The sequence below is a fragment of the Agelaius tricolor genome, unplaced genomic scaffold, assembly GCF_023055355.1.
Source record: "Agelaius tricolor isolate 1412-34295 unplaced genomic scaffold, bAgeTri1.0.p SCAF_19, whole genome shotgun sequence".
In the NCBI taxonomy this organism is placed as follows: Eukaryota; Metazoa; Chordata; class Aves; order Passeriformes; family Icteridae; genus Agelaius; species Agelaius tricolor.
In genome coordinates this window covers 7,198,897-7,219,222 of record NW_027269279.1, presented here as the reverse complement: position 1 = coordinate 7,219,222, position 20,326 = coordinate 7,198,897, and the positions used below count along the sequence as shown (strand labels likewise).

The window sequence follows — 20,326 nt, the reverse complement described above, 5'->3', positions numbered from 1 at the left end:
TTTATGCCAAGTAGGATGCTTAACAATGTCATTTTAGGTTTACCTCAAGCTGATGGTTAATGATTTCTCCTGCCAATTTATTAGCTTTTTGTTGTCAGTCATTTTTGTGGAATAGTATTCTGTAGTATAGGGCAAGGGATGCTGTAATTTCAAATTACTTCTCAACAGTAATTTAGACTCAGTGTTATTCTCATTTCAGGATGTGCTATTGCATTTTGGCACATAGTGCAATCAGATTTGTCTGTTGGGAAAATGAGCTATATATGCTCTGGACTGAATCCATTAATTTATCTTCTGCTACCTTCATTTTATACTCATCTAGTAGTGGGAAGATGTTTTTTTAATGTGTCATTAATTTAGGTTAAGGTAGCAAATATGTAGTAAGACAAACTTCTTCAAAGGTACTTAAGTGTTTTAATCCCACATGTTAAAAGTCACACAAGAGACTGCATTTCATGTCTCATCTTTTAGTCCTGTCACTGAGGATTTCAGTTTGTAATGCCTTTGAGAGGTTTGGGAACCTCTCAAAGAAGAAGGTGCAATATAAACAATAGGGGTTTTTTTTCCTTTCTTACAATTTTCTACTTTGTTCACTCTATTTAACCAAGTATTCTTACACTTGAGACGAGGAATTAAAAGATGACCAATGATGAAGAAAATCTTTGTACAAAGCCTAAATTCAGCAGGGTGAAGCACCTGCTTAGACATGTTGAATAAACAGAACAACCCCTAGGACTGTACCTACACCTGTAGGTACAGTATTTCTGTACCTACACCTGTATTTCTAAAGCCAGAGTTCCTTGGGAAGGAAGGGACTTCTTCCTCCCTGCAGGTGCTGAGAGAGCATTTGTATGCAGTCAATGCTGCTCACAGCCCACTGAAAGAAACTTGTGAGTCCAATAGTTGATTAAATTGCCCCAAAGTTGCCATCTAAGGGAAGAAGTGTTGCAATTCCAATGTCCAAATTCATTGCTCCTGGGTTTGGGAATCCTGCCGTGTCCTGCTGTGGGTGTCAGTGTCCATCCAAGCTGCACTGCAGTGCTCTCACCAATGTGCCCAGTCTTGCCCTGGGGAGTGACTGAACTGTTCTGTTCTGTTCTGTTCTCTCAGGGTGGGCTGGATGTGTTGCACTGCTGGAAAACAGTGCTGTGCAAGTACACGATTTAGCCAGAAGCTTTCAAAGTTGGAACAGCTTCATCCCTCAAAACCACAGCCCCCTTTTGCCGGGTGATCCCAGGTACAATCAGTTCATGCTCTGAGGGACCCAGGGCCACCTTCCCCTGCTTGGGCTGAGGAGAGGGGACAGCAGGGCAGCACCAGCCCTTTGTTTCCCCATCACAGCTTGGTGAGCTCTCTTCACCTCGGGACAGAAGCGTCCCCTCCTGCCCCTGTGCCGAGCCCCGGGCGGAGGAGCCGCTCCCGCCCGCCCTGAGGGCCGGGGCGCTGGGCCGGCGCCTGAGGCCGCAGGGCGGTGCTGGGCCCGGCCCCGCTCTCAGGGTCCCGGCTGGAGCCGCCCAGCTCCTGCAGAGCCGGGGAGGAGGCGCACACGGCGGAGGCAGGTAAGGCTCTCTGGGGGCCTGGCCCTCCTTCTCTTCTCCTGCCCGCTCTCCCTTTCCAGCCCGCAAGCCCTTGCGGCTTCCCCCGTGCATGTGGTGCTTCTCCTCAGAGCCCGGGTGCCGGGGGAAGGTGGACGCTGGCAGTGTCAGGGCTTATCAGCACGAGTTGTGATTGTAAGGTCAGTTTCTGGTTATCGAGCTTCAGATAAGGCAGTAACTGCATGGAGTGAGTGATAAAATGTCTAATATTTCTGTCCATGGAAGGGTGGCTGTTCTGGGAGTGAGAGGAGAAGGTGATCTGGGAGTTTCTCATTAGCGGGGAGTCCTGCAAGGCTCAGAAATCTCATGACAGCAAATGCAAGGAATGATCTCTGGGGAAATGCGGGATGGGATCTGCAGGAGATCCCCACAGCGGGATTTGGGACTGTCTGGGAGTTGCTGTGAGCTGCAAACTCACCTGTTTCACTCAAAAAATGAACTAGTTCATCCCGGAGATTGTCTTGGCAGGCAGGGCTTTCACAGCCCTTTTTGTGCCCTGCCGATTGTCCCCTTGAGTTAGTCAGGATGAAAAAGCACTTTCCTTAGCATTTAATCTCCTTATACATTAAGTTAGCATGCTTTAATTAAAATTCACTCCCTGATCAAAGTGAATGAATTGGAATAAATAAATCGGGAGTGACATTGGAAGCATGATTTAACCTATGCAGAGTAATCAAACTTTACTGCAAAATTATTAGGGCACAGGCAGAAACAAACACAAGTAAGTTCATTGTCTAGGAAACCAGATACATCTGAATGAGAGACATTTACTGTGGTGCTCCCAAAAGAGTAGCTGAAAGGGGTTTCAGGTGTGTAAGGACAGGACAGAGGTGATAGGTTCTTGAAGTCTAAAGTTTAAATTTTCATCATCTGTCAGTTTGAGTCACTCCTGCTACAAGAGTGGAGTTAAGTATTTGCAATAGACTGAGGTATTGCTGGAGGCTCGTTGAAAGACATTTTTATAAAAGAGGACCTTGGTACATGAGATTAAACAATCCAAAAAAGGTGTCATTTATCAAATATTCAGATCTGTAACTCGAGCTGTGGCAGAGAACTTTGTGGGGGGGAAAAAAAAGAGAACACAGAATTCAGTAACAAAAAGAAATGCAGAAATTCAGTGTCTTGCAAATAAACCTTTGAAATGAGGGAAAGGGAGACAAAACCTAACAAAGTCTCTTTATGGTCAGAGCCAAGTCGGCCAATAGCAGCCTGTGTGTCATTTGTTAAATCAGGGACTAATCCCAGTGTAAGAAGTTGCCATCTGTGGGCCAAGGCATCATCTAATATCTCAGGTTAATTTGTTGTTTTACCTGTGGAGGTGGTGGTCTCAAGCTGAGCAGAGGGCCAGGCAGAGGATCCTCTCTGCAGTGTGGATGGAAGCAGCTGAGGAGGGGATGAGGCTGCAGAAACTCCTGTGGGAGTGAAACCTGGGCAGGTCTTTGCTTCCTTTCCACCCCACTGTATTAGCTCTGTGTGTATCCTTGTCCTTCAAGATACAGACCAAAACCAACACGTTCATTTTGTTTTGGACAACTGTGAAACTCAGTTTTTTTCTGGTGACAACCCAGTGAAAAGCTCTGGGTACCCTATTACTGCCCTTCCAGAGAATTTATCTTTCAGTGATTTTTATGCTGCATAGCACAGGGCAGCAGGGATAGCAAGAGCTACCAAAACATCTCTTTCCACACAAAACTGTGGCTGTGGTGGTGGTGAAACTTTGATGGGACACTTCTTGTGAGTACAAAGACCACGGCTTTGATCCATCCAGGTCAAGTGACATGATCAGTTTTCCACATGTGTGACTTTCCCTCTGCTTCAGAAGAGCATAAGGACGTTTTCTCCCTTTTTGCCAAATGTGGCAGCAGGGAAGAGGAGCTTCCCATGCCCTCCCTGCCTGGAGCACCCTGCAGGGACAGGGGACCAGGGCCAGGCTGTCCCACCCCTGAGTTCAGAGATCTGCAAATGGAGGGTCCCACACCACGTCTGCAGTGATGCTGCAGCTTAACCAGCTAGAAAAGCTTGGGGTTTGTTTGAAGCTTCTTTATCATTTCCTTTTTCATTCCATTTCTCTTCTGTTTTATCTGATTTTAAATGGGTTTGTTTGCCTGTTTTAACAAAACTGCATTGAAGTCATATTTAGGTGCAGTGTAACTTGGTAAATAAATGGTGCTACAAGGAAGAGAATTAAATGAGCCACTTGCTATAGGGAGAAAAATCTGTCTGTACACGCACTCTTCATGGACTTGTGTTTGCATGAAGTGCAGCTCTATCCTAGAAAAAGATCTAAGTGAAAAACTTGGGAGCAAGCAGCTTTGGATTGTTCTGATCTCTATCTGTGCTCCATAGTGTAGTCTGTCTCTAATTTATAACTATGAAATTTGGGGTGAATATTGCATTTTGACTCTGTTCTTCCTATTTTGTCTTCAATCCAAGTATCTTTTTATTCTAAAAACACCAGAAGAAATGTCCAGACTTTTGAAGATGTGTTTCTTGTTGATATCAATGAATCATGCCAAGATTACTGACAGTCAGAACTCAGAAGGTAAGAGCAGAACTCCTGTCTGAGGGGTGTAATTGTGGCACAGAAAAAGCTGTGTGCAATAAATTAGGTGCTGTTTAGTGACTGGGCCCATGGTCTCTGCTCTCTTGGCTTCATGGAGCTATGCCAGCAAAGAATTTCACTAAGACTGATTATTATTGAATAGCCTTTTCTCCCCCCACTGTTTTTCTGTAAATAAATTTAATTAAAACTGCATTAAATCTTTGCAAATAAATTATATATGTGTATATAATCACTGCATACAATAAATGTATTTTTGTGTAACACAATTGTCTGATAAAACATTAAATTAACTTCTAATAATGGGATAATCTTTTACAGATTTGCCTCCATTGTTACACAAAGCTGTGGTTAGTATTTTTATTTGATCTCTCTACAATTTAACATTATAACATTTTATATTATAATCTAAAAATAGTAATTTGTTACATATATTTGTAATTTTTTCTTAGGAGGAAGTAATAGCTGGGAAATATCTGAATGGTAATGTACACAGTTGTTCCTACTTATTCTTCTAAAATGAATTAAAACTCAGTATCTCACCATGTTTTTATGTTCCATTTTCCATGTGCAGCCCTCCTAGATATACTTTATTTTCAAAGGTAATGTATTACTCTCCCCATCTTGATTTTTCAATATTATCTTGCACTTCAGATATGATCTGTTTCATATCCACAGAAACTGGAACATTATGGATAGAATGAAATTGGCACATCTGATTACTTGGATTTGGGACTCCTGGGAGGAGTATTTCCTGTTAACAGGGAAAAACTTGTTTGTCATGAGAAAGAAAAAAAAATATATAGAATTAACTTTGCTCACATGTGTCCACATGGCTCCTTAAGGAATTTAGGTGCAGTTCCAGCTGTCTGTCCACCTCCTTCTTTCATTCTCACTCCATCCCCATCCCCAGCTCCTGGTGGCTTTTGAATTATTTGCTAATTTTGTCCAAATCTGAAAGAGCGGGATAAGCCTCAAAGGCCATTCCACTCCTACATATTTTGAGAAAATCAGTGTCTGTGCAAGGAAGACACAGTGAAATTCATGACTCTGCTGAAGGAAAGGCAGCAGTTACTCCCTGTGCTGTCTGCAAGCAGATCAGAACAGGCATAATCAGAAAGCACATGCCTTGGAGATGGTACTAATGGCAGCACCTTGGAAAATTGAGTTTATTGTGGGTGGTTGTGGAATTAGATGGAAAAAAACTAATTAATTCCATTCCCCATTGAACCATGTATTTTCATTGCATTAAACAGATCAACTATTACTCTGGCTAGGCAAAAAACTGAATACTTTTGTCATTATGGTGTTAGCATCACTCTTTGTTTATCTTTTTCTTTTTTACTCTTGTAATCTGCTATTTAACTTGTTACATTGTTTTACTTGTTATATTATTCTACTGGCATTTTTGATCCTGTTTTCTGTTACAGCTCTAATGTCTGGACAGCAGATCTGCTTACAAAAGTCATGGCATATTTTCATGCCCAGGAAGTTATGTTTACTCTTAGCAGCCTACAGGTTTGTGACATTTAAGATGCATGAACATTTTTATTTGAAAAGGAATTAAAAAAACTTAACCTCTCTCTGTAGCCAAAGTTAGGTGGTCAATGATAGAGGTAACTCATACACCTACAGTGTAGCAGCTAAACAGGAGATAGGAATAGGTTGTCTTTTTCCCCAAAGATAGCAGGAGTATGCAAGGCAGAAAGAATAACTTCTTTTGCTTTTCCTCTGATGGAAAGCAGGAATTAGGATTTTTCATGCTAATTGTTTCTGAGATGAGTGTATGTAAATGCTGTTTCCCCAGAAAATGACAGGTTTCTCCCAGGTTTTGGCTGGCTGTAGTTCACACTGCTCCTTATGTCCAGAGTATGCTACAAAATGCCTCCACCTTTTAAAGCTCCTCTCAGTGCTGTTTTTGTAAATTGTCGGTGTGGAAGCGATGCAGGAAGGATTTGTCGTTCCTCCTCCTGCTGCTGAGGGTTGGTGATGAGCTGTTTTCAGTGCAGCTGCATCCAGCTAATCACACCTGAGCCCCTCCCTGGGACAGGGAAATGTCAACTGTGCCATCCCTGAGCCTCAGGCGTTCCCAGGAGCTCCACAGTGCTTGAAACCCGTCCCAAGCTCTGTCACTGTCACAGCTCATCCTCACCTACATTTTCCTGCCACTGCCCCTTCCCTTTGTCAGGTTTATTGGCAGCCTGATGTTCTCAGCAGGCTGAACCCTGAGGCATAAAGAGCTGTGTTAATACTTGGTGGTGGTAATGCAAGTTAAGCAAAGGCAGCAAAGAACAATTGCAATTCAAATTCCAAACCAATTCTGAAATAATTCTGTCAGGAAATAGAAGGGATTTTACTCCAGTCTGCTGCTAACGAGCCTTAAATTTATTTCTGTTCCAATGTTAAGATTGCCCTTCAATTTTTTGAAACAGGCATGAGATTGTTAACTGGTAATGCAGCTTGATGCAAGAGAGAATATTTTTGGCTTATGACCTGGTAGAGACTTTTCCTCCCATGTAATTGCACATTTCCTTCCCTTTTTTAAGTAATATTCACATGATACCTGATTTTTTTAGGGGTTTTTTTAGCTCTTTAGAAGTTTCATTTTCACAGCTCTGCTGTATGAAGCAGAAAAGCTTTATTACTCTTGTTCTATGAAGTGAGAAACTGAGGAATCTTTGTTAAAAAGCTCCCTTGAGAGGACTTGTTCATGAAGCCAGGAATAGGATTTGAAAATTACTGTCTTTCAGAATGCATTTAGATTATTTTTGTTTTCAGTTTGTGTGAATAGTTATTTTGATCATTGGCAGCACAGACAATACAGAGCTAAGCACTTTGTTCTTGAGCACAGATTTTCAGGGAGTAAAAGTACAATAGTGTGAGTTTTATGTGTATTACACATATTTTTCTACACTTCAGATGTCCATAAAAAGTTACCTGAAGAACCTTTTATACCAGCCCAGGCAGCTACTGTCTGAATTGCAGCAGCTTGATCAGCAGCAGTTCCAAACTGCAATGAAGTACCTCTTCAACAACAAAAAGGAGCATCTTGTAAGTGCATTTCCACATGTGAAAAGGAAAATCTGCTGTCCGTGGTTTAGATAAATGGAAAGGGACAGACTGGGGGCTCACAGTGCAAGCCTTGCAGTTACTAACCTGGCTTGGATTGGATTCATCTCCTCTTAGGTTAGACTTAGTTTATTTAACTCTGATTGTCTAAAAGTTGCTTCAAGTCCAAGTCAGTCATTTGGATTTTCACTCTGATCAGTAGAGAGAAACTCATCTCCAGAGAGGAGTTCACCCTCCTACAGTAACACCTAAGGTGGGTAGGGCCAGTTACTCTTAGGGAGCATCTTCTTTTTGGTGGCTGAAAAGAGAGCCAAGATGGCTGAAGAAGGTGAAATTAGTCATTTTGTCAATCAGCCATTTGAAATATCTTTCTGGGTTTCATTTTGGTTTTGTAAAAAAATTCAAGCTGGTCTCTCTACCCAATGCCAGAAAGCAATTATCTGCAGTAATGCAAACAAGCAGTAGTTTGCAGCTGTTTTTCATGAGAACAGCACCATATCCTTTGTAGGGTGCTGTCAGGCCTCAAAATGAACAATATATTGAATTGATCAGAGATGTTGATTTAACACTTTGTTGCTTGCAGGAAATAGGAAATATTATTCTTGACTGGGGCAAGACTAGAGAGAGAATTTTTCAAAGCCCAGGAGTAAACAGGACCTTGTTCCTTGTAACACTGGACAAATGCTTCCTGGCCCTGAGTGCCCTGGACTGTGTGGATATCCTGAGTCAGGTTCTGTGTGTGTCAGCACTGAACTATCTCCAAGCTGATGTCGTTGGGAGTCTCCCAAACCTTCTGCTGGAGGATGCTTTCAGAAACTTGTAAGCCATTTATTTTTCAGACACAGTTAATACTATATTGGATTTGCTGGCTATTGAAAAAGAGGTTGCTGTATGGTCTCAGTCTGTTTTCCAGATACAGCTTTCTGCTTATGTGTAAAGAATGCTGTTTCTAAAATCATTTGTCTGTGTGTCATTAAATAAAACAAATAGTTAACTCATTAGTGAGCTAACAAACCTGTTTATCACTCAGATCATCATTGTTCAAGGACCTCTATGACAGAACCTCAGCAAGCACTCAGAGAGCTCTCTATGGCTGGATGAAGCAGATTCTACAGAAATCTTACAACATGAGTGGTATGTTACCAAGGGTTTTCTTCTTGTTTATCATAAGAGAAAAGCACTCAGCAAAAGGCCTGCCCATTGTATTGAATTGTTTCCCCAGTTAACACAGGTCTGGGGAAGAGAGCTGTCTGGAATACCTTTTCTGCAGAACACAGGAAATATCATGTGTTTGTTACTCATGACAAATAGTTCTCCAAAGATGCTTGAACTTGTAGAGTAGAATCATGCTATTGTTAAGGCTGGAAAAGACCTCCAGGATCAAGTGCAACCAATGGACTCTTCTTCTGTTCTGCACAGAGCTATACACAAAGTCTTTTTCTAGTACTCCAGTCTTTTCTCTCTGTTCTGTTTCTAAGTCTGAAATAGGATACAGTGGCCAGGTGCTCTGCCAAGATGTGTTGTTCTCTTCTGAACTCCTGTTCAGATGAGGAAAAACAGCTCTGGCTCAGGATACATTACCCACTGCACTGTTTAAAAACAAAAGAAATGCAGGATGTTGTGAAAGCACATGGCACCAACTCGATCAGCAAAGGGACATGATAAAACCAAAGTTAATTAATTCTGATTGGATGCATTTTTCCACACCTGTTTGCCTGGTCAGTGTGCCTGAAACAGCTGTTCCACAGCTGGATGGGCTCCACAAGGGGGCTGTGCAGGGCACTGAACATCAGAGCTGGTGCCTGGGTTTCACTGAACATCCCAGCACAGCTGTCCTGGGAGCATTTTAGACTTAGAGGTGTGTGTGTGTTCCTCCTCCTGGAAATCAAAGGTTAAATGCCCACTTGCCTCAGTGGAGCTAAATTTACCTCTTGGGTCTCCTGCCATTTCAAAATATCAGAATAAACCAGTAAGTGTGGAGAGGAGGTTCATGCTGCTGCCATGAGGTGATGTTAGAGCCAGTGCATTGCTGGGGAAGCAGAGATGCAGAATTTGCCTGGTGCTACTCAGCAGTCCTGGGAAAATCCCTCAGCATCATCTTAGGTTTTGTCTGAAGCGTTGGTGAACCCTCAATTCATGGAAGATCCCACAGCTTGGGAGGGACTGGGAGTTGCTGTGCCTCTTTTTCCTCCCTGACTGCTGCTTCACCTGCCAAAAGCAGCACAGATGTGGTGAATCCACTCCCAGGGCTTCAAGTGTGGGCTGATTCCCACTGGTGTGAGCCATCAGCCCTGGAAGTCTAAAGCTCCCTTTGGACTGGAAGTCTAAAGCTCCCCTCAGGTTATCTGCACTCCCCAGGCCACAGCAGGGTGCAGGGACAGCCTGCAGGAGGGTGATTTATTCACTTTGTATGTGGGGAGCACTGGGACCACCTGGGATAGGGATCAGATTTTGGGGATCACAGCTGCCATGGCTGGTAATTGCAAGTCTGTTCTGCTAAAGGCCACAGTCAACATCCTTAAATGGTGCTGGTTTTTCCTTTAGTTCTCTTGTCATGTCTTTCAACTCTCACAATATTCTGGGTAATGGGAGGTAATATCACTTTAAAAAATGCAGGCCTGACAGGTCTGCTGGGATCATCATCTTGTCTCAGTTAAGGAGCTTAGATCTGTGTTTTCAAAAAAATCACTTAATGGAGTCCTTCAGCTTCTGATGGATGCAGGCTGTTTTTTTCCCAGCACTGGAAACTCTTCAAAGTGCATGGATGATTTTATTTGAACAGAGTTGTGTGAGTATCAGCACTGCTGAGGAATGTGTTCAGAGGTGTCACACACTGAGGCATCCAAATGACAACACCCTGGAGAAAACAGTCTTTGTGGCTCAGGGTACCCATGGAGTCCATAAATATGTTTTTTCTCAGGGATATTTGGATCTTGATTTCATTTTCAATCCTTGGGAGAATGTTACTAAATGAAAGCCATTTTTTAACTGCTATGCAGTGTTTTGTGGTTTTGTCAGCCTATTTCCATGTAGGTATTTGAACAGTTTTTCATTTTCTCCATTATTGCTACTGCATATTGCTGAAATAAGTAGCATCATCAATAATAATATATAAGATATATAACGTATCAGGCCTTCCTGATGTTCTTAAATAATGCAATTGATTAGGAAAAGTGAAATTTAAAAACACTGCTCCATGTTTAATACTTTTGGGTAATTTTTTCCTGTCCCACACTTAATCCATTCTCTTTTTTGACAACATAAAACATTAATTGTTTTTGTATGAGAAAATCTGAGACACTTGAAACACTATTTCATTTTCATTTAAAAATGTATGGACTCATAAAAGTGTGGTGCTAAAATGTAGCAAATGGGGAGAATCTGACTCTCTCTGCTAAGGATTTTTCTGATTTGAAGATTTTTTATTATTTAACAATAACAATATACTGGGTAAAATATATTTGAAAAGTAATTACTTTCTGAACATTGTAGTGAGTATTTATTTGTACAAAACAGAGTTCAATGAATCAACTTCTTGGGTCAGTGCAGAAAGCTTATGGATTTTGGGAAGATACATGGTCCATCTCCCATTAGAAGAAATTCTGAAAATTAGTCTCAATGAAGTAAGTAACAAAGTGTGGTTGGATTTATTATTGCTATAAATAACATGAACACAAAAGCAAACTTAAACATGACAAATAACTTAATATATCTTATTAATTAATTATAAAGAGAAACTTCAGAGGGGAAATATAAATGTATTCTTTACAAAATTCTTTTATCTTTTTAATTTTAAGTTCCTGTCATTAATTTGTAATTATTTATGTGTATCAGACTTTCATGACTTCCATTGAAAGGGACCGATGATAGAACACCCTCAAATTATGACATTTTGGCAGAGAATCACTCAAATCACTCACTCAACTTTGCCTTCAGAAATACTAGTTTATCCAAATCTTCTTGCTTTCTCTATAACATGAGCAGGCTCAATTGATTTTGGGGGTCAGACAGAGACTTTCCAGGATTCATTGTGTCAGGGTGCTGATGCATGGTTTTGTTTGTGCTGGGCAGATCAGGCTGTTCATCAGCTACGACAACGCAACAAAGCAATTGGACACAGTGTATGATATCACACCAGAGCTTGCCCAGGCCCTCCTGGAAAGGATCAACTACTCAGGCTTTGATATGAGGAACACTTCAACTCTCTACAGGCAAGGCTGCTTTGCTTTTTCTTTTCTGGCTGTGTATGGATGGAGCAACTAACTAAGGAGAAAATGGAAATTGATAGCGTGGCACAGCTTTTTCATTCCAGCGGAAAAATCTAGGCTGAAATCCAGCTCTGTTTAGCAACAGTGAAGAATTGCTACTTTATGAATTTTTGGAGGTGTGCCTAATTAGCTAATGCTTTGTCTCCTGCTCCACAGTGAGGAGATGCCTGTAGCATTTGTAGGAAGGCTGCAGCAGTATCTGGGGGACCTAGGCAGAGCTCCACCACATCACAGAGCAATAAAATAAACTGGGACAGTAGGACATGAGTTGTCTTGGCTGCTTGAATCACAGAACATGGAGGTGTTTGGGGGAAATGGTTTTACAGTTAGGATTGAAGGAGGAAATCTCAACTCCTGCCAGCAGGAGTGCAAGTGGGTTTAAACTGACGTGGGTGTCACCAGAGAAGCCACAAAGTGAAGCAGTGTAAAGCCTGCCCTGCTGTCCTCTTTGTCCTGCAGGGTGGAGATGAGCCATGCTTAAATATGTTTGGATTTTAGGTGTGTAAGCAGGAAACTGAATTTTCAGGGCTGTCAAATCTGCACTGAACTAACTTTACCACTAATAAAAAACCAAAATAAACTGCTGTTACTCATAAATACGCAGCGAGCACGAGAGAGCTCTGCACTCCACATTTACATTTACATTGTCATATCAATGGATGTATTTAGTCCCAAGACAATGCTGTCTGAAATTATTTGTAGTCTCCTTGGGGGATACCTTGGAGTTTTAAACTAATGGAGAATATGCTTTATGGCTTCAGAGCTGCTGTCATTGCTGCAGTGCAGCTCGCTGACTTCATGAAGCATTGCTCTTGTCGGAGGAGTAAGCGAGAGAAGAGTTATGCCCACGCTCTAAATTTCAATGTCAGAAATCTTAAAAATTATTTTGTCACTCACAAGAGCTGCCACATTCTCATGGATGAGAGAAATGTCATGCTCCATAATCCTTAATATATTCCATTTTTACGACACACTTAGTTTATGTTACTCATTTTAACCATACTGTTGATTTAAATGCACTTTTAAGAAGTAGTGTTATTCATTTCTGCTAATCCCAAAGGAGATGAAGAGCTTTTGGTGGCTATGCAATAATGCATCAGAATGTAATTATTTGTTATAAAAATGCTCTTATAAATGTTTCTTTGATTTGTGTGCTGGTTTGATGATCTCCCATGAATTCAGATGTGCTGCTGAAGCAGTGTTTTGTTATATTGCTGGCAGGTTGTTGTTGAGGGACTGGAAGAGCTAAAAGCCTTTCTGTGCTGCAGAATTTGACTGAGTTTGTGGTAGTGCTGCAGCATTGTCCACTGATGATTTGATTCACATCTGGACATTGCTGCCCAGACTCTTCCTGTGCCTGTCTCACTGAACTGTGAAAAACCAGGGACTGTAGCAGGAAAGCTGGGCTTTGGCCATATCCTTGAGGTTCTTGTTCTTTGTAAATTATAAAAGCAAAGGCTGAGAGTTTACAGGGACAGGGAATTGACTCAGGCTTCCTACAAACCAGTTCATCCCCTTCACTATCAAGTTCAAAATCCAGACCTAGTGATGCTCAATTCAGAGCTCTTTGCAGGGCTGCAGGTAAAGGCAGTAAATAAGCACACGGTCTAAGCCAGAAGGACACCTATAACAGGCACTTCCCCATGGTGGTGGGACTCCTCCTCTCCAAAAACTATGGCTGTGGTTGCACTTTAAAGAGATTAATGAAAATGTTGACTTAAATATTATGGCATGGGAACTGTGAAGGAAAATGAGCTCAGTTCAAAACCCTGCCTTGCAGACTGCTGTGCTAGCACCAGTGGGCAGTGAGCCTCGTGTGCTTTCTCCTGAGCAGTGTTGAACTGGACAGGTCTCCATCCATCAGCCAGTCCTGTGTTTGATGTGAAATACAGCAGGCTTTATTTAATCCTGAAATGATAAAGAGGCCATGTCATGCCCCAGCTGCTGCTCTGAAACACAAATGGGTTGTGTTGCATGTGGAATCCAAGCAGGACTTAGAGTTCAAAACATCCAATCAAACCAGATAAGAACTCAGCAAACCACTTCTAGAGACAGTAACAGCCCTCCATCATTTTCAACATTATCCTATTGAGGGAAGTGGAGTCATTAAGTGGGACAATCCAGCCATGAACACATGGAACCAGGGCAGGTAAATCCTCCAGCACAGGCAATCCAGGCAGGATTCAGCTGAATCCAAAGGCCAGTGCACGTTCTCATAGCCCTGTTACAGGCTAAGTTTTGGTTGAGGCGCTCATGACAAACAGAAATGGCTCAAGCTGTGATCACAAGGAGAGGGCACCAAGCTGTGTTTCCATTTCCCAACAGTGACACCTTTTATGTCAGAAGGGAGCTAATGTGTTTCTGCTCTATAGGCTGGGTTTGTTGGTTTGTTTTTATGATGACCTGGAACAGATGGATGCAGCTGTGGCCCGGGCTCTACTTCATCAAATGATTAAATGCAATCAGCTGAGAGGTTTCCAGGCCAAGGTTCATGAGGTGTGTACAACACTTGTTCTTCTTGCCTTACAGAATCCTGTAAACAGAGGAGGAAAGATGTTCTTCTTAAATAAGGAAAGAAATGAGAGAAAAATTACTGGGACTTAAGAAATAAGGGAAAATAGTTCTTGAGAATACAAAGAATAGAAACCCATTTTGGGTGCTTATTCTTTTCTCATTCTGTTTCATATTCCTGTTCCATATACCTTTCACAACTGTGCTTCTATTTTTGAAATTTTATGAAGTGTGTGAATATTTGCCAGTGCCTATTCCAGAGATTCTAGTTAATGTTTTGGGTAGTAATGGAAATTGGTTCTTGGCAGATTTTTATTTCTGATCTGCTCTTTTTGTTTGATTTAGCTCAAATCTCAACTCCTGAACATTGCCATGCAAAACCAGACATTGAATGATACCCTTGGATCTCTGTCAGATGCTGTGGTTGGACTAACTTCAAGTCAGCTGGAATCTCTGTCACCTGAAGCAGTGCATAATGCTGTTGCAACATTAAACCAAGTGTCTGGGTGGGCAAAGAGCCAAGTTATGATTTTGTCCAGTAAATATCTCTCTTATGAAAAGGTACCTCTGATAACAGCTTTCCTACCTTCTGTTTTGAAAAGTGACATGGCTTCTTCTCAACAATAACTGTAGATTTTGAAAAGTTTAGTGCAAGAATTCTATTTGGTTGGTGGCCTGAAAAATGTGTTTAAATCAAATAAAAGCATCCAAGATTGTACATCCCAAAGTAACTCTCTAGTAACAGAGAGAATGAGTATTTGGATTTGGCAATTGTAATTATAATTGTATATATTATTTTGTCTGTGTCACTGCCCTAAGCAGAATTTGTATGATCAGAGATCCCAGGCTGTATATTCAAATATACTGCAATGCAAGGAATCAGGTCCTGGTTGAAGTTTCAGAAAAAGAAACTTCAGGCATTTGTTCCATGGACAGACACAGAAAACGTATTCCCAGGAAAGAAAATATATTAAGTATTTAATAAGCAGTTTTACTTTACTGACTTTTGCTTTTAAATATATCTGATGGTCTCAGTGAAACTTCCTGTTTGCTTGTGCTGTTCTCCCTGCAGGTTTTATCATTTTACAACGTGAGCCAAATGGGTGCCTTGGTGACAGGAATTGGCACCTGGTCACTGCACAGCATGAGCCCCAGGGAGCTGGCTCAGATGATTCGAGGCACAACCTCCCAATACTTGTCTGACTTATCTCCTGCACAGCAACAGGGCATCCTCAGGAAGGTGATTGATTATTAACTCCAGGTTCTCTCTGCCCAAGAGCACCAGAACCAGAACTGTAGAGCATGAATTAAACCAAGATATGGCCTTTAGCTCAATGGTTGATGGTTCTACTGCCATTTTTCTGAACACCAAGTGTATTTTGAAGGCTCTCTCTTGCTTATTTCATTGTGGTTTTAATACTGTTGTGTTTTTCCTTTATCCTCTTAAGAGAAATATTACACAGAATAGAAAGAAGGGCAAATCCTGTAAATCTAAGCATCAGTTCAGAAATGCCATGTATTTTTATGTTCCTCTTTTTAGATTGCTTCATCTGGAGATTTTTCTTCATCAGTCAAAGATATACAAGGAGCTTTCTTTAAAGAAGTCTCTCTTTCTGACTTATGGAAGCAAACTGGATATAATTCTGCAATGCTGAATGAAAAAGAACTAAGAAGCAGCCAGGTAAAAATTGCTATGCAGTTCCCATTCCACTGCAATGTAGTGTGATGGGAGAATTGGAAAAGTGGTGTAATATATTTGTGTTCAAGGAACACAGGTAAAAGGAAGGAACTGCCCCAATTATATCTCAACATAAACACCAAAGGGCATTTAGAGCCCAGGCAGCACTATGAGACAATGCTATGGAAAAAGAAGCTTTAATATGCTGAATTTAGGCCCTCAGGTTTCTGCCATGTAAATTTTCTCTTTCCAGTAATGCATATTAGACATTTGCATGTAATGTCCAGAGAGATGAAAGGTTGGATCAGATGATCTCCAGAGCTCCCTTCAGCCCTAAGTTTTTCAGTAGCTGTGGGCCATGTACAGGTTTGACATCATCCCATAATGCCAGTCAATGATGGCTTGTCTTGTGAAGAAAAAATTCATCTAAGCTGAATGCCAAACCTTTTGGTTGCTCAAGCTGGACCATAGAAGTACCTTTAGAGTACATAAGAGAGCTGAGAGTACAAAAACCTTGCTGTAGTTATTGTCTCTTAAATTTGGATTAACTAAAGTTACCTTTAATTATGGTGGGTTTATTTTCAGGCTTTGTATCTGTATGAATTGCTGTCCAAGGAAAACCATCCTGTTGACCTTCTAAGGTATGGACTGTATCTCCTTTGAAATGGGGTTTAAGACTGGTTTAGTGATTAGAGCAACTTTGAGGTAAACAATTTCTATTACCTTATGTTTATTCATTCCTGGATCCCACAGGATAATTCACCTTCCTTATTAAAAAGGGTCTTCAAAACCAAAATGAGGCTCAAAGCATTGCAGAGGTTTGGGTGTTTTAAGGCTTTGTTGATATTTTTCAATCTGTTTGCATTTTTACTTTCAAAAGCCTTTTAATTACAGGAAATGGGAGAAGTGAAGAAACTGTGTCTTAGGATGGGGTTGTGGGGAGTAAGGACTAGATCCTGCTTAAATATTCATAAGATTGAAATTTGCCTTTCCTATCAGCACAGGACAGCTTGTGAAAGGAGTAACTTGTCAACTCTTTGAAAGTATGGACACAGACATATTTTTAAACAATTTTAAATTCTTTGAAATGAATCTTCATCTGCTTTCTCCATATCAGGTAAACAAATAAAAAAGACTTTATGTACATAAACATGCTACCCAATATCCAAATTAGGTAGATTAAAATTTGGTTTATTCTATTTTGTCTTCGGTTTTTTGGGGATTTTTTTCAAGATCCTGTATGTCTCAACTTGTCTGTTAGCATATTTTATTTAAATCTTTTATGTGTGAATTTGTCTGTTATCATACTTCATTTTGACAATTTCATTTGTCACTTACAAATTGCAAGAAATTCCTACAGTCCTTCTGACTTGTTAATTCATGAGTAATCTGTTTGGAAATACATAGAAGTTTCAGAAACATACAAATGTTCTCATGTTCCCAAATATATAATGTTTCATCTCTGATGTCTACAAAAAGAAAACTAAAACAAGCCAGATAAAAAAGCTCTCTGAAGATGATATGCACAGTCTTATATATGCTAATTTATATATATGCTGCAATAAACAAGCCATATTTTTTATTCTTTTTCAAAACTGCTAAGGTTTAAGAGCCTAAATTTTTGTTGCCTTTAGGTTAATTGTTTGGCTTGGAAATTTTGGAAAGTCTCCAATGCATCCATTCCTCCCTTCCTCTTACTGGCGCTTCCGTGAGTTACATCTTAGTCCATCTTAACTTCTGAAGACTTTTCAAATAATCTCTTCAGTCCTAAGAAAACTGATGATTCAAATAAATGGTGATTTATCAGAAGTGGTCACTGACTGTAGGCAAAATCTGTCCCAAGTGAAAGTTGGTAATGCTTTGTGTCTTTTAGTACGGTACCTTTTTGTCACAATGGTGGATTCTTTTCCCCCTAGGTAGGCTTATTTGGTTTAGGTTTGCTTATTTGTTTAGGGGTCTTTTTGAGAGTGGATATATAAGACAAAACCACTGGATACTGCTGAAGCATATTGCTCTGTATGGTTGGAAACATTCCAGTATGTTTCAAGACATTTGTGTAAGTTAGCAAAACTTCTCAGTGACAGCTTTTTCCCTTTGAAAAAAAAAAAAAACAAACTTGTGTATGTATGAGAACTCCTGACCTGTAAAATTTTTTAATTCCTTCCTTCCTTTCTTTCTATCTCTTCCACCCTTTCCCTCTTTCTTTCTGTGTGCCTAAGGGGATAAAAGGGACTGAGAACACTTCTTTTTGTGGAATATTTTTTAATTGAAAAAATAAGAAAAATATTCAGTCTCAAAAGCCTCTATTCTATTTAACAACTATAAAATAATAATAGACTTTAATGTAAGGCTTCCCATAAACTGCAGCACTCAGTTATTTGGCAGCAGTTGCATGTTGGCTGTTCAAGGCCATCCCAAGTTGCTGGTGCTGTTGCCTTCAGACCCTGGCAAGGCTGGGCCTGTGCAGATGTGGGCTGTGGCTTTATTTGCAAAGGTTGTTTGCCACTCTGTGTGGAGAAGAACATCATTTTTTTTAGTTTGGCAGGATTTTTGGCTTTTGATAAAAAGCAAACCTACTCTAAAACTACTTGTGGTCCTCAGGCCACCCACCCATTTTCATTCATCAGAGAATTATTCCTAATAAAATGGGGAAAGGGGAAAAGCTTCTGACCTGTAAACCTGTTTCATATGGTGTTAAAGCATCTCAGAGCACTTTCCTACACTTGCAGCTATTTATAATTCTTAGCCATTTTTTGAAGTTCAGTTCATGTCCTGATGGACTGGAAGAAGACAGATATTGAAGTAAGCTGAGGGTTAATTGCAATTTTTTTGGCCTGTCTGGTTTATGATTTTTCAAGTGCAGCCTTGTCTCTAAGCATCTCTGTCATCACAGATTTCATGGCTATGGTTGTGGGTCTATGAAGGTCAGGTTTGCATTCTGAGACCTTCTGAATTCTTTCTGCAGTTCTGAGTACCTGGAGTACATCACAGGCCCTTTGTGTGTCCCTTTCCTTGAGCGTGTGGGCAAGACTGGAATGGACCTCCTGAACCCAAGCCTTCACAAAAGGGATGCTGTCCTGCAAAAAGTACAGGAGTGCCTGGTGGGTATGGCTGAGAGGGGTCAGCAGAGGAGGAGACACCATGGAGGAGGAGAGAGTCACCACCTGCATGAGTTCTTCACCCATCCAGCTGCATTCTTCTGGGGGCTTTTTTACTGTTTCAATTTTATTGTTTGCTCCTTAAGCAAACCTTTTTATAGCTTGCTTAGCAATTTTCCTTGACTCCATACATGTTCCAAAGTGTTCTTATTAAATGTCATTGCTGGCCAGGACAGCCTGGAGCTGACCAGTTTGCACCTGGAGCGTTCCCCTGGCTCCAAGCAGTGCCAGCCCAAGCAGAGCTGTTGTGGCACAGGGAGCTCCATGGGAGAGGTGCTGGTACCAGGAGAATTTTGTGACTTCTGCTGTCTGGGAGCTGCAGCACTCACCAATTTTTAGGGGGAAGTAGTTCTTTGATGTAGCTGTGGCTGTTCCTGTCCTTACACACAGTACCAGCTGTATAATCCCCAGTGTTTTGGCAGCTGCTTGAGAAGCCCCTTAGAGCTCAGCCTTCTAACAGCAAGAGCTTGGGGCCCCTCTGCTGCAAGGGGCCATGTGAGGGCTGTGCTGCCAGACAGAACTGCACCAGCTCTGCAGGTGCTGGGTGGTCACATTCTTTATGTGTGATTCAGTATGGAATAAAGAATACTGAAAGCTCTGAGAAGTGCTTATGAAATATCACCAGTTGGATTGGTAAAACAAAAAATGTAAGGCTGTCTCAGCAGAAAATGTAGATTAAGTTGCCAGTGCAAACTGTTGTGTCTTTGTTCCTTACAGCTTAAATGAGTTGTGATGCAGCTAAGTGGTACAGGGCAAGAGCCCAGTTAGGTCTGCCAACAGGGCAAATGCTTCTTGTTTCAGAACAGCTCCATTGCTGATGAATATGATGTCGACCTCCTTGGAAATCTAATCTGCCACTTACCTCCAGACTTTCTACAAGGCAGAATGTCCCTGAAGGCAATGGCAGCAGCCCTACATCAATTCAAACTTTGCCAACAGCTCAGCCATGAGCAGAAGATTGAAATTAAATCCAAACTCCTCAAGTTATATGGGTAAGGTATTGGATACACCGCCGTGGTCAGGCTGGTGCTTAGGCCATGCAAACACCAAACATTTGCTTTGCCCAGATGAACTGCAGTGAAACCGGCACAAAGCAGCTTCTGTCACTGCCCAAGTTCTTGTCCACTAGAATGACATGTCTGTTCTTGTGTGTAATGTGATAACTGTGGAACAAAATACAACCCCAGGGACATGACTTAAGTCCCAGAGGAAAAGGAGAGAAGTGGAATACTTATGGGGGGCAGTAAACAGACTCACTGGCCTGGCAGGACAAAGGGGTTACAAGCAGAGAATGGTGCAGGAACACAAAGAATGGGAAAATGGAGGTGGGGTACTTGCTGTGCTGGTGTGAGAAGCCAAGTAAAGAAGACTGCAAGCACCTGTGGCAGTAGGAGAGAGCAGAGAAGCAGCAGAGGGATTTAAGGTCAAGCATTTGCAGCAGCAGAGTGGGCAGTGTGGTGGGTGTCACTAAGGACTCAGATTAGGAG

The 20,326-nt window shown here is 41.3% G+C and overlaps 1 protein-coding gene across 1 annotated transcript in view; it reads left to right on the top strand.

The window, feature by feature from the left end:
- The first annotated feature begins 3,538 nt into the window (after positions 1-3,538).
- Positions 3,539-20,326, top strand: part of OTOA (otoancorin) — a 39,652-nt gene continuing 22,864 nt past the window's right edge. The window contains exons 1-19 of the mRNA XM_071444075.1: positions 3,539-4,137; positions 4,477-4,505; positions 4,608-4,638; positions 4,730-4,757; positions 5,586-5,673; positions 7,075-7,206; positions 7,808-8,043; positions 8,255-8,358; positions 10,741-10,847; positions 11,296-11,435; positions 13,865-13,988; positions 14,349-14,564; positions 15,076-15,243; positions 15,544-15,684; positions 16,267-16,322; positions 16,681-16,798; positions 17,316-17,389; positions 18,647-18,782; positions 19,641-19,831. Of these exons, the coding sequence (XP_071300176.1) occupies positions 4,059-4,137; positions 4,477-4,505; positions 4,608-4,638; positions 4,730-4,757; positions 5,586-5,673; positions 7,075-7,206; positions 7,808-8,043; positions 8,255-8,358; positions 10,741-10,847; positions 11,296-11,435; positions 13,865-13,988; positions 14,349-14,564; positions 15,076-15,243; positions 15,544-15,684; positions 16,267-16,322; positions 16,681-16,798; positions 17,316-17,389; positions 18,647-18,782; positions 19,641-19,831 (2,198 nt within the window). The 5' untranslated portion in view covers positions 3,539-4,058. The remainder of the gene's footprint in view (positions 4,138-4,476; positions 4,506-4,607; positions 4,639-4,729; positions 4,758-5,585; positions 5,674-7,074; positions 7,207-7,807; positions 8,044-8,254; positions 8,359-10,740; positions 10,848-11,295; positions 11,436-13,864; positions 13,989-14,348; positions 14,565-15,075; positions 15,244-15,543; positions 15,685-16,266; positions 16,323-16,680; positions 16,799-17,315; positions 17,390-18,646; positions 18,783-19,640; positions 19,832-20,326) is intronic.